This window comes from Lithobates pipiens, unplaced genomic scaffold, assembly GCF_037356315.1.
Source record: "Lithobates pipiens isolate NorthernLeopardFrog02 unplaced genomic scaffold, aLitPip1_a1.2 Scaffold_23, whole genome shotgun sequence".
Taxonomy (NCBI): domain Eukaryota; kingdom Metazoa; phylum Chordata; class Amphibia; order Anura; family Ranidae; genus Lithobates; species Lithobates pipiens.
In genome coordinates, this window is record NW_027507785.1 from 303,417,899 (window position 1) to 303,444,113 (window position 26,215).

Here is a 26,215-nt window from a genome sequence, read left to right on the forward strand (position 1 = left end):
TCTTATGGCTTTCTTTCAGCAATGTCTTTCCTCTTGCCACTCTTCCATAAAGGTCAGATTTGTGGATTGCACGTCTAATAGTTGTCCTGTGGACAGATTCTCCCACCTGAGCTGTGGATCTCTGCAGCTTCTCTAGCGTTACCATGGGCCTCTTGGCTGCTTCTCTGATTAATGCTCCTTGCCCGGCCTGTCAGTTTAGGTAGATGGCCATGTCTTGGTAGCTTTGCAGTAGTGCCATAGTCTTTCCATTTTCAGATGATGGATTGAACAGTGCTCTGTGAGATATTCAAAGCTTGGGATTTATTTTTTTATAACTTAACCTTGCTTTAAACTTCTCCACAACGTTATCCCTGACCTGTCTGGTGTGTTCCTTGGCCTTCATGATGCTGTTTGTACACTAAGGTTTTCTAACAAACCTCTGAGGGCTTCACAGAACAGCTGTATTTATACTGAAAATAAATTACACACAGGTGGACTCTATTTACTAATTAGGTGATGTCTGAAAGCATATAGTTCCACTAGATTTTAGTTGGGGGTATCAGAGTAAAGGGGGCTGAATACAAATGCACGCCACACTTTTCAAATGTTTATTTGTAAAAAAAATTGAAAACCATTTATTATTTTCCTTCCACTTCACAATTATGTGCCACTTTATGTTGGTCTATTACATAAAATTCCAATAAAATACATTTACGTTTGGGGTTGTAACATGACAAATTGTGGGAAATTTCATGGGATATGAATACTTTTTCAAGGCACTGTATAAATGCTTTTCCTCTCTTGCTGTTCCTCGTCACTAACCAGCTTAGATTTTGGGTTAAATGTGTTTCATGTCCTCATGTTGGTTAGTCCTGATAAATAGTTGGATTTTAATGAAGTGCCACCAGCTGGTCTTTTTCAGCTTATTTGCTGAATAAGGAATGCCGTAATAAAAGTCTCCAAACGTTGAGTTGTGAATTTTAATTTCATCATAACAATGAAAACCTGACAGGGGTTCCCAACCCACTCAATTAAAACTAAAAAAAGTGTTGGCTTTTACATTGTAATCTATAAAGTAAGGAGACACTAGGACTTTGGTGTAAACCCTCATGGATCAAAATAGGCAATATACGAAAAAATGTTTAAACCAGGCTAGAAAGTGGTAGTTTCACCATCGATCGCTATCAAATAAGCTTCCACATATACCATCAATTTCACCTTTCAACTTCAGAACATGGGATGTAGTTAAAACAAAGTGATGAACTATAATATGTATACATCCATTTAGAGCCCAGTTATGGGCTTTACACCAGTGCCCTCCCCAACCCCCACTCTCCTGGAGGCCCTCAGTGTGTATTTTTTTGCTTTATTTTATTAATACAGAAATATTCATTCTGGTTACATAATGAGTAGGGTCTTCTTCCACTCCAGATTTGGCAGACCAAGTGTATATATATATATATATATATATATATATATATATATATATATATATATATATATATATATATATATATATATATATATATAGTACTTATATTTTAATGTTTTATGGTGACACAGGAGGATATTTCTTCCAGATATTAAATCCATATATAATATACCCTACAAAAGCACGAAATTTCCCAATAGGATGAAACAATTTCATATATGGGAACAATAGACATATCGGTTCGAGAACTGTGAAAAAGTCAACTCACTGGAGATTTGCAGGGACAGATTACAATATATAAACTAATTGCATTACATTATTTTGAGACATAAATGTTGGGATCTAAACATATTATATGGTTTATGGAGGGCTTATTAATATACTTATACTTATAAATGTGTATGGATCAGCTTGTTGCACTATACCATGTTGAAAAGTGTATAGTTGTAAAGAATATATTGAAAGTGAAGTGGGGAAGATATGTGTATTAACCACCTTTGACATCACCTACACTATATGGCCAAAAGTTTGTGGACACCTGATCATCAAACCTACAGAGCTTGTTGGGCATCCCATGCCAAAATCATGGGGAATAATATTGAGTTGTCCCCATTCTCCCGCTTGTGGATATAATAGCCTTCACATTTCTGAAAAGGGTTTCCTTGAGATTTTGGAGTTTGTCTGTGGGAATTTGTGCCCATTTAGCCAAAAGAACATTTGCAAGGTCAGGTAGGGATGTTGAATGAGAAGACCAGTCTCATAAATGGCATTCCAGTTCACTTCAGAAGTGTTCATTAGGGTTAAAGTCAGGGCAATGTACAGGCCGACTGAGTTCCTCAACACCAAAGTCATCAAATCATGTCTTTATGGAGCTGGCTTTCTGCATAGAGGCACAGTCATGTTTAAACACATTAAGGACCTTCCTCAAATTGTTCCCATAAGGTTGGAAGAGCCCAATTGTCTAAAATTTCTTTGCATGCCCTAGCATTACTGTAACTTTTTACTGGAATTATTTTTACTTGTTTTTATATAGGATTTATATAGCGGAAACAGTTTGCGCAGGGCTTTACAATATAAAGGGAGACAGAATAGTTAAAATACTATAAAATACAGATGGTTAAGAGGGCCCTGCTCATAAGAGCTTACAATCTAATAGGGAGAGGCAAATGGTACAAAAGATTATAACTGTGGGGGGAGCTGATGGAAGTGATAACATTTCAGTTGGTTGGAGGCATTATAGGCTTCCCTGAATAGGAGTTTTCAGGGATCGCCTAAAGGCAGCCAGAGTGGGAGATAGCTGGACAGATTGAAGTAGAGAGTTCCAGAGGATGGGAGAGGCTCTGAAGAAGTCCTGGAGACACGCATGGGAGGAGGAGACAAGGGGGCTAGAGAGCAGGAGGTCTTGAGAGGAGCGGAGAAGACGGTTTGGGTAATATTTGAAGACAAGATTGGTGATGTAGTTCGGGCAGAGTTGTGAATGGCTTTGTATGCTGTAGTTAGTATTTTGAATTTACTTCACTGGGCAATCTGAAGCCAATGTAGGGATTGGCAGAGAGGGGTAGCAGACATTGAGCAGTTGGTAAGGTAGATGAGTCTGGCAACAGCATTCATGATACACTGAAGAGGAGATATGTCTATGGAGAGGTAGGCCTATGAAAGCTCAATGTGGAGGGGTGTCCACATATTTTTTGTCCATATGTACTTGTTATGGTCATGTGTTAACAAACCTTTGGCCATGTTGTCTGTCTCTTTCAACACCACTGGCAGCCTGTAAAACTCTATGAGAGATTGATGGTTGCTGTGGCTAAATGGGGATGGACAGTGCACTGAGTAGCACTAACATTTGTGGAGTATGTGCCCAGGGATAAATGCCCGATACCCAAACAGACTGTGTACTAACAATTCGTCTTTTGGTGCACACTGCCCTACAACTCAGTGCACCACCCAGCCCCATCCAGTCACAGCAGCTTTCATCCTCCCACTGTCAGAAACCATGAATAAGACTGAGACAGAAGTACAGTTAAATCAAATTGTTTAATATTAAAAAGGTAAACTTAGTCAAAACCTAGCCAGAACTGGAATGGATAGTCAGACAAGCCAAAACCTCAGGGAGCCAGAGATGAGCGTAATAAAACAGCAAGCAGGATCTGGAGCCAAAAGGAATGTCAGCCAAGCAAGTCTTTAACAGGAACACAGGAGAGTGTCTCTAGCGATGTGACCAAGGCAAGACTGACTAGCAGGATATCATCAACAGGTGAGTCACTGTGGAGAGAAAGGAGCTGGCAATTAGCCGACAGCTGGGCATCCAGTTTTGAGAAGGAAGGGCTGAGCCCAGCCGTGACAGTTACGCCTCCTCAACCGAGGATGATACCCAAGAGCGTACCTCCAGACCGGACCAATGCACCAGGTATTGTATGCACCCACAGAACCTATGGGAGTAAACAATGGACTGTACTTCATACTCCTCATGGTTCTCAAACCTGTACAGGGTGAGGACGAGGCACTGAGGTGGTAAAGCGGTTGCAGGCCAAAGGTTTTAATGAGGAGCCATGAAATGCATTTGAGATACGCATATTAGAAGGCAGGTCTAATGTGTAAGCCACTGGGTTAATCCTGCGAAGAATACTGAAAGGCCCAATAAACCGAGGTGTGAACTTCAGAGAGGGAACACGAAGTCGGAGGTTGCGAGATGACAGCCAGACCCTGTCCCCAACCTGGTAGGAAGGCGCAAGCAAGCGTCTGCAGTCAGCATGGAGTCTGTACCTATCATTAGCATGTTGCAAAGCCTCCTGGACTTGTGCTTAAGTGGAACGAAGACCACGGAGATGCTCCTCTAATGCAGGAATACTCTGCGGAACAAACGAGTCAGGCAACATGGAAGGTTGGAAACCATAGTTCGCCATAAACGGGGACAATCGGGAAGCAGAATTCAAGGCACTATTGTGAGAAAACTCTGCCCACGGTAAGAGGTCTGACCAGTTGTTATGATGGTCAGAAACATAGCAACGTAGGAATTGCTCCAAGGACTGATTGGCTCGGTCTCTCTCCATTGAGTATGGGTTGTAGGAGGCCCACTTGAAGGTGTCGTAGAGTCTTACTCTGAGCACACACGGAACAGACAGCTACGAAGGCGGTTACATCAGCATGTAGACTAGGCCAGACTTGATTATTCCCTGGGTGGCCAGCAGCCTTGGGAGATTGGTAAGTCTGGAGCACGGCAGAATGGAGACTCTCTGGGACAAAGCAGCAGTCACAAGGTTTCTCAGGAGGAACATGGACCGGAACAGCAAGAATTTTGTCACCCAAAGGAGAAGTGAAACTGGTGCGAACCGTAGCCAGAATACAATCAGGAGGAATCACAGGAACCAGAACCGACTCCATCTTGGAAGTGGAGGAAAATTGTCACAACAAAGCATCAGCCCTTACATTCTCAGTACCGGGTAAGAATGAGACAATGTAATTGAAACTAGACAAGGAAAGAGCCCATCACACCCTTCTGGGAGAGAGGCGTTTAGCCTCAGACAGGAATGTGAGATTCTTATGGTCAGTAAAAATGAGAACCGACACAGTGGTACCTTCGAGGAGATGTCTCCATTCTTTCAGGGCTAAAATTATCACTAACAGCTCTCTGTCACCAATCTCGTAATTGCACTTCGCAGGTGACAATTTCTTGTAAAGCTAGCCACAAGGATGCATAGCGCCTTCAGACATAGAACGTTGAGACAGAAGGGTGCCAACTCCAGTCTCAGAAGCATCAACCTAAAAGGTAATGTAGGATCAGGATGTGCCAACACAGGAGCAGAAACCAAGGCAGCCTTGAGAATCTCAAAGGCCTTAATGGACTCCGGAACCCAACATTGTGGGTTACCGTTCTTTCTGGTCATATCAGTCAAGGGCTTGACCAGAGACGAGAAGTTACGAATAAACTTCTGATAATAGCAGAAGGGATCACCATTCAAAGCCAAAAAAGCGCTACAGAGGACGTAAACCCATGGGAGGGGGCCACTGTAGGACTACTGACAGCTTCTCTGGGTCCATCAAAAAACCAGCAGTGGAAATGACATAGCCCAGGAATTTAACCTGTTCACGTCTCCAATTTACAATAGAGATTGTTCTCTCTTAGTTTCTGAAGCACACAACAGACATCTGTGTGGTGGCTCTCCAGAGACTTGGAAAATATGAGGATATCATCGAGATAAACCACCACACATAACTGTAACAACTCTCAGAGGACATCATTAATAAATTCCTGGAAAACTGACGGGCGTTACAAAGGCCAAAAGGCATTACGAGGTACTCATAATGGCCTGTTCTGGTATTAAACGCAGTTTTCCACTTGTCGCCCTGCTTAATCCTCACAAAATTGTATGCCCCTCTCAAATCAAGCTTTGTGAAAACCGTTGCTCCCTTGAGGCGGTCAAATAACTCCATAATCAATGGAATCAACCAATCAAGTCCCCTATAATCAATACAAGGTCTCAGTTCACTCTTCTTCACAAAGAAGAAACCAGCATCAGCAGGAGACGAGGATTTGCAGATGAAACCTTGAGAAAGTGCGTCTACAACATACTCCTCCATGGCCCTATCCTCCAAGACCGACAAAGGGTAAATCCGACCACAAAGGGGATATGGCACCAGGTTGTAGGTCAATTGCGCAATAAAATGACTGGTGTGGAGGCAAACTACTGGCTTGACCTTGTCAAAGACATCACTAAAATTGCGGTACTCCTCCAGCAGGGAGGAGAGTGAAGAGGTGCACAGGACCTTGGCTACCTTTTGGAAGCATGACTTACTGCATTGTGGCGACCAAGAGAGAACCTCAGCACAGAGCCGATCAAAAGAGGGGTTGTGCTTCTGTAACCAAGGATAACCAATAGCCAGCGGAAACTTGGGTGAGGAAATAACTTGGAATTGTATTATCTCATGGTGAAGAGCCCCTACGGCTAAGGGCAATGGGACAGTCTCATGAGTCACATGGGCAGGCTGTAGAGGTCTCCCGTAAAGAGCCTCACTGGCAAGTGGAGTGTCAGCTGCAGTGGAATCGAGTGCTTCGATACAAAGGCAGCATCAATGAACAGGCCTGTATCTCGACAGACGACTCAGCCTAAGAAAGGGTAACTGAAACCAGGGGCTTATCCTTCTGGATAACTGGGGATGAAACAACGCCACCTAAGGTCTGTCCGTGACAGGACCTCAAGGTTCGGGCGTTCCCAGGACAGTTGGGACAAGACTTCAAAAAGTGACCTGCCTGGCCACAATAAAGTTACAATCTCTCCCTCCTCCTAAGGGTTCTCTGATCTGCAGAGAGACGCATGAAGCCCCAGTGTATGAGTTCGTCTTCACAGACCGACTCGGTACCAGGAGGCATGGGAGGTGAGGGAGGCAAGGGTGGGACTGCAAAGTTCGGAGACAAATGTACAGGAGGCTTCCGCAAGCGCTCCTTAGCAGGAAGTCTTTCTCTGAGTCTGGAGTCAATGAGGATGGCAAACATGATCAACTTCTCCAGCTCAGTGGGTATATCGCAAGCTGCTATCTCTACTTAAATGGTATCTGAGAGACCATGAGAAAAAGCAGCCATGAGGGCCTCATTGTTCCAAGCAACCTCTGCTGCCAGAGTATGGAATTCAATGGCGTAATCGGCAACAGTTCTCATACTCTGATGGACATGAGACACTTGGCAGCAGAAGCAGAGCATGCAGGAACATCAAATACCCTTTTAAAGGAAGCCACAAACTCTGGATAACTCAAGACAACAGGTTTTTGCGTCTCCTATAGAGGGTTTGCCCAGGCCAAGTCTCTCTCAGAGAGCAAAGATATCACAAAACCTACTTTTCTTCTGTCTGTGGAAAACACCTGGGGCAGCATCTCAAAGTATATCTCAACCTGGTTGAGAAACCCTCTGCATTGGACTGGATCACCCCCAAATTGCTGGGGAAGCGGAGAGGAACCAGACATACCTCTTATAGAGGTAATACTCGAGGCGGGTGCCTGTACAGAAATAGGAACAGCAGGAGGGACATCCTGCAACACAGGGTGTGCTGGAGCAGCCACAGTGGGAGATTCCAGGTGAGCCACGTGACTCAAGAGCATTTGTAATGCCATGGCAAACTGATCCATGCAGTGATCCTGCTCATCCAATCTGGAAAAAATATTACCAACAAGTGGATTGACTGCATCTTCTGAATGCATGGCCTTCGCCGACTGTCAGAAAACATGAATCAGACTGAGACAAAAGTACAGTTAAATCACACTTTTTTAATAATTAATAATAATAATGATAAAAAGGTAAACAGAGTAAATGTAGTCAAAACATAGCCAGAGTTCAGGAACCGGAATGGATAGTCAGACAGGCCAAAATGTCAGGGAGCCACAGATGAGTAGTAGAACAGCAAGCAGGATCTGGAGCCAGAAGGAATGTCAGCCAAGCAAGTCTTAAACAGGAACACAGGAGAGCGTCTCTAGAGATGTGACCAAGGCGAAGGCAGAGATCTGGGCTGGACGGATTAAGTAGGCAGGACTGACGAGCAGGATATCAACAGGTGAGTCACGGTGGAGATAAAGGAGCTGGCAATTAGCCGACAGCTGAGCGGCCAGCTTTGAGAAGGAAGGACTGAGCCCACCCCTGACACTCTATAGCTTATGTTATGTGTTATGTTATGTTATAGCTTAACTATAAGAGAAAAAAGAGTGGGTTGCGCTACAAAAAATTACTAAACAGAAAATACACCTACGTGAAAAAGCTCACAAAACTTTGACTCAATAGTTTGTCTATCCTATGCGGGAAAGATTAAAATGCAAGGAAATTTAGACTATCATATAAAGATAGAAAAATGCTAAATCAGTTGTCTTCACTGATTTAGCATTTTTCTATCTTTATATGTTTAGTAATTTTTTGTAGTGCAACCCACTCTTTTTTCTTTTATGCCAAATGTAGTATAACATTTGGGTTGCTGCTTCTTTTAGTTTTTTATAATTCTTTTTGATAAGCGCGGCTTTTCCTCTTTTTTCTTTTTTTTATAGCTTAACTATAGCTTATGTTATGTGTTGATTCTTAATTTATAGTCATAGATACGTAGTTGAGCTACAGTACTGTGCAAAAGCTTTGGGCAAGTGTGAAGAAATGCTGTAAAGTAAGAATGTTTTTAAAAAGATATGTTATAATTGTTTATTTATTTACAAAATGCAAAGCGGCAAACAGAAAAAAAATTAAATCAAATCCATATTCAGTGTGACCACTCTTTGGCTTCAAAACAGCATCAAATCTTCTAGGTACACTTGCACACAGTTTTTGTAGGAACTCAGCAGGTAGGTTGTTCCAAACATCTTGGAGAACTAACCACAGATCTTCTGGTGATGTAGGCTGTCCTAAATCCCTCTGTCTCTTTATGTAATCCCAGACAGACACCATGATGTTGAGATCAGGGCTCTGTGTGGACTCCTTGTTCCTCTTTATGCTGAAGATAGTTCTTAATGACATTGGCTACACGTTTGGGGTTGTTTACCTGCTGAAGAACAAAATTGGGGCCAATCATACACCTTCCTGATGGTATGGCATGATGGACAAGTATCTCCCTGTATTTCTCAGCATTGAGGACACCATTGATTGGGCAACGTTGAGGACCATAGAAACAGTGGTTGGCCAAGGAAACTTAATGCAGCAGATGAAAGACACATCATACTTACTTCCTTTCGACATCTGAAGAAGTCCAGCAGTGCCATCAGCACAGAACTGGTGGGACCCAGGTATACTCATCTACTGTCCAAAGAAGTCTGGCCAGAAGTGGCCTTCATGGAAGAATTGAGGCCAAAAAGCCATACCTCCAACGTGGAAAATAGTCTAAATGACTCAACTATGCACAAAAACATAGGAACTGGGGTGCAGAAAAATGACAGCAGGTGCTCTGGACTGATGAGTCAAAATGTGAAATATTTGGCTGTAGCAGGAGGCAGTTTGTTTGCCGAAGGGCTGGAGAGCAGTACAATGAGTGTCTGCAGGCAACAGTGAAGAGTGATGGAGGTTCTTTGCAAGTTTGGGGCTACATTTCTGTAAACGGAGTTGGAGATTTGGTCAGAATCAATGGTGTCCTCAATGCTCAGAAATACAGGTAGATACTTATCCATCATGCCATACCATCAGTGAGGTGTATGATTGGTCCCAATTTTATTATGCAACAGGACAACGGCCTCAAACATACAGCCAATGTGATTAAGAACTATCTTCAGCATAAAGAAGAAGAAGGAGTCCTGGAAGTGATGGTTTGGCCCCCCACAGATCCCTGATCTCAGTATCAAGTCTGTCTGGGATCACATGAAGAGACAGAAAGATTTGAGGCAGCCTAAATCCAGAGATCTGTGGTTAGTTCTCCAAGTTGTTTGGAACACAACTGCAGTTTTCCTTTAAAAACTGTGTGTAAGTGTACCTAGAAGAATGAAGGATGTTTTGAAGGCAAAGGGTGGTCACACCAAATATGGATTTGTGCTTTTTTTCTGTTCATTTACTTAGTTTTTTTTTTAAGCAGTTAACAAAATACAATTAACACTTCTATTTCTGAAAGCATTCTTAAGTCAAAGCATTTCACACCTTTTTAAAACGTTTGCACAGTACTGTACTTCTTTCTGGCCTGTATTAAATATTTTTTCATAAGGTTTTCCTATCACTTTGCACCAGGGAAGGGAAACCTAATTCCTATATGTCATTTTTCAATCTGTGTTAGTGAAAGACTGTATTATATACTTCAGTTTTTTATTTCTAAAGCCAACATTTTTTTTTTTTTCCTAGGGTGGTGTTGTTTTGTTTTTTTTCCGTGCCCTTGCTAGGGAGATTAGTTACTTTATCACCTATGTCCCTGCTAGGGAGTTTTTTTCTGTCTGTAAGGCCCCATTCACACCTGAATATAGCATTTTCAGGCAGGGCAAAAGGTCACCAATGTAAAAAGAAGAAAAACGCCCAAATCTGCCTGATTTGAGCAACAAAAAAGGGTGCAGAACTTGTTTGAGCTTCAGGCATTCGGCTTCAGGCGACATGGAGTGGAGATTTGAACCATCTCCATTTAGAATAATAGATTTCTTCCCCTCCAGCGTTTTGTAGCTTCAGGCTTCAAGCTACAAAACGCTCAGGTGTGAATGGGGCCTTAAAGCGGAGGTCCACCCTAAAGTGGACCTTCCGCTCATCGGAACCCTCCCCCCTCCGGCGCCACAATTGGCACCTTTCAGGGGGGAGGGGGGTGCAGATACCTGTACAGTACAGGTATCTGCACCCACTTCCGGGATAGCTCTCTGTGGAAAGGGGCGTAGATTACGCCCCTTTCCAAAAGTCCCCCGCTGCCTGCTGGGAAACACACAGATCCCAGAGGCAGCGGGTCCATCCTTATTGTGCAGCGCGACTCGCGCATGCGCAGTAGGGAACCAGGAAATGAAGCCGAAAGGCTCCACTACCTGATTACCATACCCAAGATGGCGGCGGCAGCACCCGAGAGACGACCGAGAGATCGGCTTCGGGTGCCGACATCGCGGGCGCGCTGGACAGGTAAGTGTCACTATTTTAAAAGTCAGCAGCTGCAGTATTTGTAGCTGCTGGCTTTAAAAAAAAACGCGGAGTCCCGGCGGACTCACGCTTTAAGGTGACTACTGCAATTGGGACTGAAAGTGAGAAAAAATCTGAAATTTTGAATTGTCATAGCATAGAAATAGAGGGCAAATGTTCCAATAGGGACACATGTTCTGGTGACAACTGTTCCCTCATATTGGAGAGGTTTTCTTTCACTTCCTGTGATTTCTACAGAATAGGAAGTGCAGATACATCTCCTTAATTGGATGCAACATCAAAAGTGAAATGAAAAAGTTTTGGCATTGTATATAATGACATTTTTGCTTTAAAAATAAAGTATCGGGTATTTAACTCTCAACATTGCCTGGTACACCAGGAGAACATCTGATGCTGTAGGCTCATAAACCTTCATTGATGCTTTTTGGAAGGCTGACTTCTAGTAAGAAAATATAAACACCCTGGTCCTGGATGTATACTTATGTTTGGTACAAGAGCAGACGTCTTCAGAACTCTAAGCCGAAATTTGCAAATAAAGCAGAGAATATACAGTTCAGATGCCTTGTGCAGGCCAATCAGGATATTGAAAGCTGCGTGTTCATGTAAATCCAAATAGATTGGACAAGACTGAAGAGCAGCATTAAGCTCGGAACTGGGTTTTGAAACTTATCAAAAACCAATAACAACAATGTAATATAATACAGCTTCTCAGCACTTAGGTTTGGTGGCTGTATTTGTTTGTTTTTAAGGTTTTTTACATTTTTGTTACCTGGAAATCCTGGAAATGGCACACTATCTGTATCTAGGTGGGCTACATTCACTCCTCAACTGTATCCATAAAAGAAGCCATGGTTGCCTCCCAGGCTGAAGTCTAAACATGTCTGCCTTTGTTCACTTCAATTAGACTAGAGCTGATGGTATTATTTGTTTACAGAAAAAGATAAGGTTCTTTGCGATATCTGTTTAAAGCAGAGCTCCACCCAAAAGGGGAAGCTCTACTTCTTCACATCCTCCCCCTCTCCACCGCCACATTTGTCTCTTTTTGGGGGGAAGTGGGTACCTGGTTTTGGCGGGTACCTGGCTTTGACGGGTACCTGCTCCCACTTCCTGGCAAGATCGCCGCACGGCAACCTACGTTATGCTTGGCCCCTCCTCCTTCCCCTGCTGCCTTCTGGGACCTGTGTGGGTCCCAGGAGACGGCAGGACCAGTCAGAAAGTGCAGCTTGACTTGTGCATGCACAGTAAGAAACCAGCAGGGAAGGCTAAAGGCTTCACTGCTGGTTGCTCTTCCTTCAATGCTAGCGCTTGCACTCGAAGTCGATGGTCGAATCGGCTTGGGGTGCCGACATCGTGGGATCCCTGGACAAGTAAGTATTCTTATATTAAAAGTTAGCAGCTACAGTATTTGTAGCAGCTGACTTTTAATTTTTTTTGTTCCCCCAGACTGGAACTCCGCTTTAACTCACAGGAAATGACCCTGCATTTTTGGCAGGATCAAGAGGTATTTTCTGTACTTGTTAAAAATGTTCTGCGCCTGAATAAAGAAAACAAATGCAGGCACCACCTCTATAACTGGTATGTCACTATGTATTATATTATTGTTATTTTATTGCGAAAACCAGCACTTCCTTTGAGAATTGCATTTAGCTCCCCTGAACTGGGGCCAAACAGTGCTTTTGAGGGCTAAAAAAAAAAAAACCTGCTTGACGCTTTTTTCACACGCTTTGTAAAAAAAAAATTCTTTAATGTGATGCTATTTGGACTAGCTACAGTTTTGGTGAAGTTGTTTTTTTTTTTTTTTTTTTGGGCTATTATTTCTCAAGCCTATACCGTTCGGTGTAACCGAGATTTTACCAATGACTTCACCCCGTAATGTTAAGTGCACTTAGGATCAAGGAGAGACTGCAGTAATGCAGCAATCAATGTATTATATGTAAGATGTAATATATGTTGGATAATAAAAAAAGTGAAAATTAAAAAAATAATACATTTTTACGTATGCAGTTCAAAAACAATTTTTATGCAAGCTGGAGGTTTCAGAAATAGTGGATTTTGTTTTTTTTTACAGCTGCTTAAAAATGAAATAGAACAGATGAGTATTTTATACAGTATAGTGTAAATACATATTTATTTCACTGGAACAAAATACTGAATGGATGTAATGTCGTTTGAATATTGATGACAATTATGTTTCACTGTATGAAATAGCAACATATTCAAAGTACAGTATTTTTATTGGAATTGTGTGTTTTAGTTGCTTTAAGCTGTGTCCCTAAATGATCAATTCATCTTTGTATTGATTATCCATTAGACGCAGTGTGGCAGGGAAATCTGAATTTTTTTTTTAGGATATGGTGATAATTTTCACTCAATACATACAGTACCTGGTAGGGATATACATTTGGCACCTATGCAGCTTCTTTTTTTTTTTTTACATGGAATTTGCAAACGTAGGTGTGTGTCGAATAATACATGTTTCTCCTTTATGGTTAAAAGGGAATGTCGACGATACTTTGATAGTTTCTAAAACGTTTATAATATTTTAAATATTTTTCTTTTTAATAAAAATATTGCAGCCTAATATGTAGATGTCTTGTGCTGTTATTTTAAGTCTGCTCAATTTCTCTTGTCCACTAACCCACCCAAATAATTAAAGTGTAATCTAAGCCCTTGTACACACGGTCGGAGATTCCGACAACCAAATCCGTCGGATTTTGTCCGACGGATCTTGTCCGAAACTGTTGCATACACGCGGTCGGACGAAAATCCGATCGTTCAGAAAGTGATGACGTAATTTTGTTACGATGGGACTACGTTCAGGCTAGTAGCCAATAGCTTTGATGTAGGAATTTGATCTGAGCATGTGTGGCACTTGGTCCGATTGGAATTCTCTACACGTGTAGTATGTCCGATCGGAGCAGTTTGACGGAAAATATTTCCAGCAAGTTGGAAAATTTGGTCCGACGGATATTCAGACGGAAACAGTCCGATGCAGACCACACACAGTCGGAATATCCGACAAACCGCTCCGATCGGACACATTCCGACTGAATCTCCAACCGTGTGTACAAGGGCTAAGAAGAAATAATTTCTTTATTGGACACAGCATGAAGTATAAGGTTACATCGGGTTATGCTGCAGCCTTTGGAAGATTGGACATTAGCAAACAAAGTTATAAGGACATCCCCTCCCTCTCCCACATGCCTCTGGTTTTTGCTTGCGTCCTAGGAGAATGGATGTTTTTTCTATGTTCTGACGGAAGCAAAACTTTTCTACTTTTTCTCAAGACATTTCTTTCTTTTTTATTACTTTATTTATTGATTTATTATAGGTACTTATATAGTGCTGTCAATTTACGCAGAGCTTTAGACATATACTGTATATTGTACCTTTTCTTCTATCAAGGTTCTTCAGTATCGGTAGAACCACTGGAGCTCATTTTGCAGCTATTTGGATTGACTAATCCTTGGAGGCCCAGACCCTACTGTAATGTGCCCTTCTAACACTGGACTCTTCATTAGGTGATTTAGATACCCTTTGTGTAACATGTGAGTTAGCTGCAGAGTGCTTTATAGGTCTATGGTCATGCTGCATACGTCTTGTGGAACCCTGTCCCTGGTGATGACTACTTAGGCAGTATTCCCACTGTGAGAGCAAAGTCTGACTATTGATTAAGATGGAGGGAATTCTGGTGATTCTCATTGAACTGGACTGGTCCAGGGAGGTTCCTAGCAGTCTATCCATGGGCCCTCCCATATAGTCTAGATCTTCTGTCCTAAGAGCTAGTTTACCACTCTGCTTCTTGGTCAGTGACTTTAATGGCCTGGCTGTTGAAGCCTAGGTCCTGGGGACAGGGGCCCGTTAGATTTGGTTATCCCTATGCTTTCACAAGCTAGGAAATCGACTTGTCACAAAGTCTACCTGGAAAGAATATTTCTCTTTTGTGTGTGAGACAAGGAAATTCCATCTCAAGAAATTATCCTTGAGAAGAATCCTGTCTTTTCTCCAGTCTGGTCTGGATCAAAGTGTAGCTTTGAGTACCATCAAGGGTCACACATGGACAAGGGCCAAGTTCTCTTTTCTTCCCAAGGTGGTTTCTTACTTTTACCCTAACCAGAAAATTGTCCTACCATCTGTCTGTCCCACTCCAAAACATTCCTTTGGAGATTATTGTCTGGATTTGGTATGCACTGTTTGAGTCTCTCAGCTACAGCTCTCTTCACATTTGTGAATATTTTTCATTCACAAAGGTAGCATAGCGGACAACCTTCTTCACTTTGCACTATAACTAGATGGATTTGACAACTCATCATTTAAGACTATTACCTAAAGGGCAAGGTTCCCCCTGTCAGAGTGCACACCACCAGATCAGGTATTGTTTCTTGGATTTTTCAGCATTATCTTCTTTTTTATTAGATGTGCAATTCTGGACTTCTGTTCGTTAACGTTTACCAGGTGAATGGCCAGGCCTCAGCTAATGCCACTTTCAGTTATACGGTTTATCAGGCTGCTCAGTAGGCTCTTGAAACTACCCTTGTTAGTTTTGTGGTCTGCTAGCCTTTTGCTTGTTGTGTTACCCACCCCTCAGTTGGACTGGTTTTGGACCTCCCAATATACTTGAATACCTCATCCTGTGTCCCTTAATGTACGATTAAGAACATATGATTTTTAACTTGCTATAAATTGTTTTCTTGGAGTACATTAAGGGACATCGCTCCTTCCTCTATATTCCTATGATCCACGCCTACTATTGGTACAGAACTGAGGCATGCTGGGAGTGGGAGGGACTTTACTGGGCTGTCCTTTCAGGTTTGTTTGCCAGTGTTCAATCTCTTGAAATCAGAAGCATAACCCAATACTTCATCCTGTGTTTTATTGTACCCCAAGAAAATGATTTTATGGCAAGTAAAAAATAAAATCCTGATTTATTTATTTATTACAGGTATTTAAATGGAGCCAACACTTTATGCTGTGCTCTTCATTTTCTTTGTTCACCTCAGTTTTGCAGTATTAAATGTTCAGTCCTCAGTGCTTTGCTAGGTACACGTACCACAGCTTAGTTCACTTACTTTCAGCAGATCTTGAGCTCCAAGATTAGGCCCCAGTAGAAAGCGAAACACATCAGAAAAAAGGTGATGGTGTGGAGTGTTCTCTGATGTGTTGGAACAATAAAGTTGATATTAGCAGGTGATTTCTTCATACCGATTGGCTTTTTGTCGCTTACACAAGCAATGGGCTCCTTTCTCAATCTCAGAAGACAGCACTGGGCCACTCACAGGCACCAGTGCTGTCACATAAGAGAGTGGGAGCAAGTCACTGTACTCAAAAGGGCAGGGTGGGGCACTTCAATATTGCTGACTAAATGTAGTGGTGGGGGAAAGAGAAAAGGTGAGTGTAAGCTGCTGAGGATGGGGGGAAATGAATGCCCTGCAATGACACTGATTAATTTTTAATTTTTTGTTAAAATATATAAACATACTTTAGTTATATAAAAGTTTTTCTTCAAAACTCTTTTCTTTTTGTAATGTTTCCACAACTTCCTCTTCAATGAGTCACTTACAACATCTCCATTTTACTCCTAGTGGAAGATTTAGAAAGAAACGATGGCTCTGCCGACAAACCTTTTTACATGAATAAGACTCTAATGAAGATTTTGAACAAACAAAACACACCAGCCAAGCCTCAGTGATGCCACCATAACCCACAAAAAGGATTGTGCGGTCTGTTGTTTTAAGAATATTAGATCCATGTACAGTATATATTATACATAAGGCTTGAAGACGCACATCATAATGAATGGTGCTGGTGAAGAAAATGGTGCCATGAAAAAAAAAAAGGTCCTTTGTGTGACCAAAGCCTAGGCAGTCTAGATCACATGATCTCTCACCACCAGGTGCATTGCCGCTGTTTCACATCATTAGAAATAGCGTAGAATCTATTGTTGCCAAAAAGATTTTTTTTATTAGATATTTTATTTTTCTTTACATAGGGAAAGTACTCTAAGGCCGCATACACACGGGCGTATTGTCTGCCCAACTTAGTCCGCTGAACCGCGTTTCAGCGGACAATCCGCTCGTGTGTGGGCTTCAGCGGACTTTTTCAGCGGACAGTCTGACGGACTAAGTCTTTCGGAATTTCCGTAATTTTGTCCGTCCAAACTTGGTTTTGTCCGTCCAAACTTGGTTTCAGCGGACAGTCCGCTCGTGTGTAGGCAAGTTGGACGGACTAAGTATGGCGCATGCTCAGAAAGGATTTACACGGCCGAAGGTTGCATTGCAGTGTATTGGACGTCGTTTTTCTAGTCCCGTCGTACGTGCTGTACACGTCATCGCGCAAGCTTTCAGCGGACTGTCTGTTCATCGTGTGTGGTCAAGTCCGTTCATTCAAATGTTGGACGGACTGTCTGTCGGATTGTCTGACGAACTTAGTTGGGCAGACAATCCGCCCGTGTGTACGCGGCCTTAGCTTATTAAAAAATGTGACGCTGTGTTTACTTTAATCATATAGAAGCCCTTTAAAATGGATTTCGGGCTTCAGGTTGAGTCCGCTTATTCAGTCAGGCCCCATCCTTAAATGCTGCATAAAAATGCAAAAATGAACCTGTGGGTGGAACAATAGGTACAGAAGTTAATATAATTGACTCACTTGTCCTAAACGTCCATAGTGCGGGGGTTGGTGTCATTCTCCTGCAGAAAATATCCCTGGGAATGCTGAGTAGCCTATCTCAGCTGCAGCATAGTACAGGACAAATCTTCTTGTGAGATTTGGGCTACTCTACATTCTCCAAGATTTGGCCATAAGGAGGATAACGTCACCCTAGTCTAGGTGGAGAAAGCCACCTAGGTTTAACTCTCATCCCCCAGGATTCTATTTAAACAAAAACAAAAAATGTGCACACTAAGCCCTTGTACACACGGTCAGAGATTCCGACAACCAAATCCGTCTGAGTAATTCCGACGGATTAATTCCGGAAGAGGTCCAGAAGTGATGTTGCATACACATGGTCGGACAAAGTTGTCGGAAAATCCGATTGTACATAACGTGATGACGTTATTTCGTTACGACTGGACTACGGTCAGGCTAGTAGCCAATAGCTTTGGTCTAGGAATTTGATCTGAGCATGCGTGGCACTTTGTCCGTCGGAGTAGGCTACACATGATCGGAGTATGTCCGATAGGAGCATTTTGTTGGAAAATTTTACCGGCAAGTTGGAAAAGTTGGTCCGTCGGATATTCCGGCGGAAACAGTCCGATGAAGACCACACACAGTTGGAATTTCCGACAAAACGGTCTGATAGGACACATTCCGTCGGAATCTCCGACCGTGTGTACAAGGGCTTAGAATATACGAACCTTGTCACTGAGATGCAAGGTCTGCTTTAAAGGAAAATTATATTATCTTTATCAAACAGTATGGGACACAGGAATCAATTCAAAGACTATGGGGTCGGTTATATTCTGCAGGTGATTGGACACTGGAAAAAACCTTGCTGGGTCCTTCCCCTAATGCCCCAATATAATCTTGCCTCCAGATTTTTGCTAGTCTCCTTAGATAATGGACACCTTCTCCCCTTGGTGAAGAATTTCCTACTGTTTTTTCATCAAATTTCTTTACCTCCTTTGACTAATACTTCTAGCAGGATTTGATTACTTACTGCCTTCCTGGCTCATTAGCAGTTTCCAAATTGGCGACCCTTAAGCACACCATGGGGACCGTACTCCAACCCTGTGGCAAAGTGGGGACAGCCATTTATTATTTTATTTTAGATAGAATAGCAAGGAGTGTCAGGTTTTTATTACTGTGTTCTCGATGGGAGGATTCTTCCCTCTATTTGGCGTAGAGACCATTGTCAGTGGGACAGGAAGTGATGAAAAATCCAGAATTACACATATGCCATCAGAACATAAACGGAGATTAAATCTACCACTAACTATTTTGAAATGCGTTTTTCTGGATATTTTTGTTGTTATTCTGTCTCTCACTGTCAAAATAAACCTACCATTAAAATTAGACTGATCTATAATCATCTCTGTGATTAGGTGGAAATGTTTTATTTATTTATTTTTGCTAGAGAAAGACAGACCTCCATATACATGGATACATATATATCTCATTATAAGAGAATATCTTTTTCAGCTTTTTCTATCTCCAATCCTACATTGCACATTTTTCCAAAATTCAATTGGAAACTTAGACGGTTTCATTGATGGGCCACTCAACAACCAAAATTGTTTGTATAAATACTTTTAATGACAGGTGTACATAAATACAATTTTTAGGATTTTGTCAGAGGAAAACATTTTAAGGCAAGGTATGATGGTTTTGTGAAAGCTTTTATTTTCCATTATTTTAAAATGTATAAAGTTTATAAAGAGTATATTTTTTAAAGAGGAAGTAAACCCTGATGAATTTACTTCCTCTTTTTTTCCCTGCAAAGGCAAAGCATAATGGACTACTATGCATCGCATAGTAGCCCATTATGTGTCACTTACCTGACACAGGAGCCAGCGAAGTCGCCGCTGTCCCCTGTAGTCCACCGCATCCATCTTGCTGGTGGCGTCTCGCAGCTCCGCCGCTGTCATTCGGCGAAGCCGCGATTACGTCACTCCCGCGCATGCGCACGGGAGTCGACAAATGCGGCAGCTCCATTCTTGGAACTGCCGCGCTCAGTGCACCTGCTCGCCGCTGTCTACGGCGCATGCGCCGTAGACAGCGGTGCCCGTTTTCGGGCAAATATCTCCTAAACCATATAGGTTTAGGAGATATTGCTTGGACCTACAGGTAAGCCTTAATCTAGGCTTACCTGTAGGTCAAAGTGGTTTGTAAGGGTTTACAACCACTTTAAGGCTCATGCATAAGATCAGTTTGACTCATACAGTGTAAAAACAGGAATTCTTAGGCACCCAGGAGATACAGGTACAGCCTGTCAAAGTCAATTACAGGCTGAAATACGTGGTGGCTGTACATGGTTGGGTGCCATTCTGAGCGGCACTTGGGCACAGGGAAGTATGCCCGCATTTGAGTCATATGTCCCTGTACACATAGGGCCCTGTATATGAGTAGTGTTTGGAACAGCCCCCAGCCACATACAGATGCTGTGTATTTCAGCCTGCCCTTGATTTTGACAGGCTGTACGTTGTCACCAGTGCATGAGATAATACAAATTGGTAGTTTACAAATAACAGGCCTGACCAGCATCTGCACAATGACCATATCCTCCCGCGCTGCTATAAATGTGACTGCAATTGCACCTAAATGCGTCAAAAATCGGATCATTACTGGTGTGGTCACATTCACAAAAGTAGAAAGAGTGGAATTGATCTGGAATCAGAGAACTATATTCCGATGGAAACCCCACCACTTTCTGAAGGCCCTTCTGCCTTTCCAGGAGATTTTTACAGCCAATAAAGGCCAATGTGTGAGGTCAAGCCTTTCTCTTATTGCACATGCAAGTAGTGTACAATACATTGGGACCCTACGTAACAAAGGATAGGCATATAAAAATGTGGTAAACTACAAATACAAAAATATATATGTATAGCACTGTTTCCTTAAACCAGGGGTAGGCAAGCTTTTGAGCACAGTGTGCAGAAAAATGTTTTCAAAGAAATTGAGCGTGACGATTTTTTATCAAAAAAATTTCAACTTCACACTTTAATCACGAAAAATATTAGTAGTGATAAATTAACATCCTGCACTCTCACGTCTTAGATCAGCCCCAATTCATAAACCTTCCCACCTTAGATCACTGTCCCCCCTGCAAATCTGTCCCACCACTGTACCCCCATTCTCATCTGCCTCACCACTGTACCCCCTTTCCCATCTGTCCCACCAATGTATTCCCATTCTCATTTGCCCCACCACTGTAACCCCCTGCACATCTGTCCCACAACTGTAACCCCCTGCACATCTGCCCCACTACTGTAACCCCATGCACATCTGTCCCACCACTGTAGCACTCTGCTTCTCTGCCACATCAATGTCCCCCTTTCTCATCTGCCCCCCCCCCCACTGTACCTCCCTGCACATCTGCTCTACCACCGTACCCCCATGCTCTTCTGTATCACTGCTGAACCATCTTATCATCTGTGCTAACACTGAACTTATCTGCTCATCTGTCCCACCACTGTACCTCCCTGCACATCCGCTCCACTGTTGTATCCCCATGCTCTTCTGTCTCACCTCTGTTCCCCCTACCCCACCACTGTAACCCCCTGCTCATCTACCCCACCAATATACCTCCTTTCACATCTGCCCCACTGCTCTACCCTCCTGCTTTTCTGTCCCACTGCTGAACCCCCTTCTCATCTGCCCTAACACTTAACCCCCCTGCTCATCTGGCCCAACACTGAACCCCCTGCTCATCTGGGCCAACACTGAACCCCCTGCTCATCTGGGCCAACACTGAACCCCCCTGCTCATCTGGTCCAACACTGAATCCCCCTGCTTATCTGGTCCAACACTGAATCCCCCTGCTCACCTGGCCCAACACTGAACCCCCCTGCTCATCTGGGCCAAAACTGAACCCCCTGCTCATCTGGGCCAATACTGAACCCCACTGCTCATCTGGGCCAATACTGAACCCCACTGCTCTTCTGTTCCACTGCTGAACCCACTTCTCATCTCCCACCACTGTACCTCCCTGCACATCTGCCCACCGCTGTACCCTCTTCTCTTCTATGATATTTGTGATATGCAGAGTGGTGAAAGGAAGCAGAGATGAGACACATCTACTTGTCCTGGCACACTCATCCTGCTGATCCAACTCTCGCATCCAGCCCACATGCTTGTATGTGATGTCACATAAAAGCATCAGGAATGTATGCGCAATGATGAGCTCAGGTCAGGGGCATTTTCTAAAGGCAGTGGGCCTGTGTGCAGGATCATAAGTCGGACCACCCGCAACTGAGAAAAAGTGCGGCTCCCTTCTTTCTGGGATTGGTAGTGGCAACCAAGCGAGTCATCTTCCTCCAGATGGTGGGCGGGGCTAGCAGGGCTGTGATTGATTTTAGCAGTGGCCAATGACAGTCTTCCTCCTCCTGAAAACAGGGACCCCCCAGCAGAAATGCACTCAATCTCTCCCCCATTACAAAAGCTGACAATCACAGCTACAGCAAACTTAGAGAACCAAACAATGTTTCCCATCTTTTACAATGTGGGGGAGAACAGTGCCTCCCCCTCAGTGCAGGTATGTCATGGGGAATTCTGAAATTGCAATACGTTAACATCTCACTGACACTTCCCTGCATTACTCTGCTGATGGGGAGGGAGTCGAGTGCCGGCAAAAGAGGCTTTGTGTGTCGGGGGTTGCCTACCCCTGCCTTAAACTGTCCTAATGGTACAAACATTACTAAAATCAATCAAGTAAAATATCTAATATAAATTATATACAATGGTATCACTATTACGTGTGACAATAGTGCAAAAACATCAAATTGTGTTTCAACATATACATTTAAAGAAAAATCTTATAAATAAAAAAAGTCCCAAAGTCCATTGTAAGATCAGCAGAATATAAATCCATCACCACGTGCATGCGTGATGCAGGATGAAGTCAGACAATACACCCCACTCTACAAGTTTCATTAAAAATAACATCCTTAGAAGAACCAGGAAGCACGTGCACTGTACAGCGAGTTCCAATATGCATGTTTCAAGCTGCCACTTTTGTGAGTATATTTAAGAGTGAATACATTTAAGCTACTTTACAATTCTACACTATGCGCGATTTTCTGGATACATGGCTTATTGAGCGTTTTGGATGATCTGAGAGGAGTGCCCTTTGTGCGGTCAGTCCAATTTTGGTCACTCTGATATCCATGAATGTGGGATTTTTGTAAAGTTTGTACCATTAGGACATTTTATTTAAAAAGAGACAGTGCTATACATGTGTTTATTTATCTTTTCAAATATCAGTTTGTGGATATTTATGAGTGCACAGTGATAATTCTCTATAAGGGTTTGATGTCAGTGTAGAGTTCATTTGGAATTTAATATGAAAAGATACACATCCTCTTCTACAGTGACTTGCATGTAAGAAAGATAGAACTGTCCACAATTTTTCAACCAGTGGCACTGGAAAAAAATATCATGGAAATCCTGATGGCCTCTACAGGCCACACTTGTATGTCGTCAATGTATCTAGCTATGTGAGTTGTAAGAAAGACATTCTATCAATCAGTGACAATCTACTAATATCTCACCATCCTCTCATTTTTATGGTCAGCTGTATAAAGCATTGTCAAGCGGTCCTGCAAACTATTCAGTCCAGTCATACAGGTCAATTAGGTGACAGGCATTAAACTCTATAATGTATATTTCTGTGCTTGTTCATTTCTGTCTTTATATTGCATTGCATTTTGCATTTTTTATACAAAGTCACTTTTCCTTTTTAAAATGTGTTTTTTTAAGTGGTGTTTTTTACTACTCTTTTCTATAAAGTGCATTTAGTTATTGTGTTACATACTTTAGAATAAGATCGATGAATAATGCACAAATTTGGATCAACTGTTAGCAAATAATTTATATTTAATGGTGGTGGTATAATTTGCATCTGTGTACTGTAGTTATCTGATGCATAATTATTTTAATTGCATAATTATTTTAATTGCAAACAATCAACATAATTTTTTTCCCCAATGAGTAATATTCCAGAACCTGTCAAAGTTGAAATCTACTTAAATAGGATGTTATCTTTTTTGGATCAGAGAGTCCCTGTGTACTGTAAACCTAAGTGATGGCTTTTTATGAGGAAAGTCTTAGGTCAGGCCTAAGCCAACTAGGAACAGGGCTGCTGCTCCTCGCTCCAGCTTGCCAAGGGAAGAGCTGGGGCCGTTACTTCTCCTCCTGGACAAACAGGAAGTGGGTCTTGAGACCTGATTGGCTGGGAGTCCTAAAACTCCTTGGTGGGCATAGTGCTCTGCCCACGCCCAACCTTTTTTGAAGTCAATTAGAGCCTCAGGCTCCAATCATGTGCTTAAAAAAAAAAAACCCTCACTGAAATCCATGCGTCTGGCACTCTGCACGTAGATTGGGGCCAGGCACATGGATTAGGGGGGCAGCCCTTGCGCCCCTTATAGATGGGCTGCCACTGCTTATGGGATTATGTGAGCAACTGTTAAAGGGTTGTCAGCAAAATTTGGCTGTACGCAGAGCACCTAGCCAAATTTCCTGTTTTTAAGGCTGCATTCACACCTGAGCGTAGCGTTTTCAAGCGTTTTTTGCGGCGTTTTTTACCGCCATTCGCAGCGTTTTTACCGCGTTTTGCCGCGAATTTGTGCAGGGCAAAAGGTCACCAATGTTAAAAGAAGAAAAACATCCAAATCAGCCCGATTCGTGCGACAAAAAAGGGTTCGGAACTTGTTTGAGCTTCAGGCGTAGGGCTTCAGGCGACTTGGAGTGGAGATGTGAACCATCTCCATTGAGAATAATGGATTTTTTCCCCTCCAGCGTTTTGTAGCTTCAGGCGTCAAGCTACAAAACGCTCAGGTGTGAATGGGGTCTTAAAATACTAACATTTCGTCTAAATGATATAATACTTTACCTTTTAGCCCACTCCTCCAAATGAACAGACATGACCATCCTTCTTACATTCTCAGTGCCATTAGCATAACTTCCCCTGTGGGTAGTCAGCCTGGTTCTTTTATTTACACATAAACAGGAAGCCACACCCAGGAGGGTTTGCCTCCAACAGCTAAACCCCTCCTACACAGTTTGTGACCTCACAGGAAAATAAACACAGGATGTGAATGACCATATAAGGACATGACCAAATAAAGACATGACACAGAATAAAAGAATTTATACAATAACCAATGAATGATGACTACAATTCCGCTAATATAAATCCTTAATATACATTGTTCCAGAAAACAATGCTTACATGGATTATTCTACACTTCCTTATGGATGGAAGGTTATCTGCAGAGACAATGAGCATACATCCACCCACAACCGATCCTCGCAGAGCAACATATACCCTCAGGCGATCGACTGTGCAATGCACAGGGGCCCTTTGCTGACGGACATACCCCAACTCTGCAAACACCTCTCTCCAATGCCAGGAAGTTATCCACTACCTAACGGATCTCAACCAGCATCAGTCTGGGGGAGAACGAACACAGGGAAACTTATGACAATACATTAAAATACATCTAATACATCTTCATAAAATTTTCCACACCAGGATCAGTCTACTTTTGGAAACTTTACTGATGAAACCTCCCCACTTGAGTTCCTAGGTCCACACACCTACTAACTTTATGAAAAGGCCCCACACTGAGGGCCCATTCCCACTTGTGTGTTGTGTTAAAATATGCCACCACAAGAAATAATTAATCAGAGGAGCGCTCACTGGCACCACATGCCATATAAATACTCAAAAACTAGAAGAATGCTCAAAGGAGCTGGGTTTTTTCAGGAGGTGGCAATAACATGAACTTCAACATGGAATACAATTTACATTCTTTATGATTTAATTCATATAAAAACATTAAAAATGAATAAAATTTGCTAAAATCATTTTTCATTTTAAATTGGGTATACACATTGTAGTTGTTTACAGATGATTGTCATGGTGTAGCAATCTCCACATGTTTGGCCAATTTATAGGCTTCCTCAGGAGATATGCAATAACACCTCTAAGCAGACAGATCAAACATTTGAATCAGTACACATAGTTATATCTGAGATAATCAGAAAAACAAATATATTCAACACGTTACATAATACAGCTCTCATTACAAAAAAAATATTAAAAAGGTTGGTGGAGGGCATCTTACCAATTAAAGACAGCTAGCTGAAATTGGCTTGGTTTTCAGCTATATCTCAGATATAACTGTAGGCGTACTGATTAATGCATTTGATCTATCTGCTCAGGCGTGGTATTGCATATCTCCTGAGGAAGCCTATAAGATGGCAAAATATGTAGAGATTGCTACACCATGACAATCATCTGTAAATAACTACATTGTGAATACCCAATTCAAAATGAAATATAATTTTAGCAAATGATATTCATTTTTGATGTTATATATGAATTAAATTATAAAGGATGTAATTTTTATTCTATGTCGTAGTTCATGTTATTGGCACCTGGAAAATCTTCTTGTTTTTGTGTTAAATCATGGTGCCACAACACATGGCATTACTTCTGCTCTAGAAGTGTTGCTTTGCAGTGCCATTTGTTGTGAAGTAGCGGCCAACACATAGCACAAGTCAATGGATTGCTCGAGTGTGAATGGGCCCTTATACTTTTACAT

General features: G+C 42.3%; 1 protein-coding gene across 2 annotated transcripts in view; it reads left to right on the forward strand.

Moving 5' to 3' along the window:
- Window positions 1–18,965, forward strand: part of SLC44A5 (solute carrier family 44 member 5) — a 293,848-nt gene extending 274,883 nt beyond the window's left edge. For both annotated transcript variants that reach the window (XM_077450434.1, XM_077450436.1), the window contains one exon: window positions 16,538–18,965. In XM_077450434.1, the coding sequence (XP_077306560.1) occupies window positions 16,538–16,644 (107 nt within the window). In that variant the 3' untranslated portion in view covers window positions 16,645–18,965. The remainder of the gene's footprint in view (window positions 1–16,537) is intronic.
- Window positions 18,966–26,215: the final 7,250 nt, after the last annotated feature.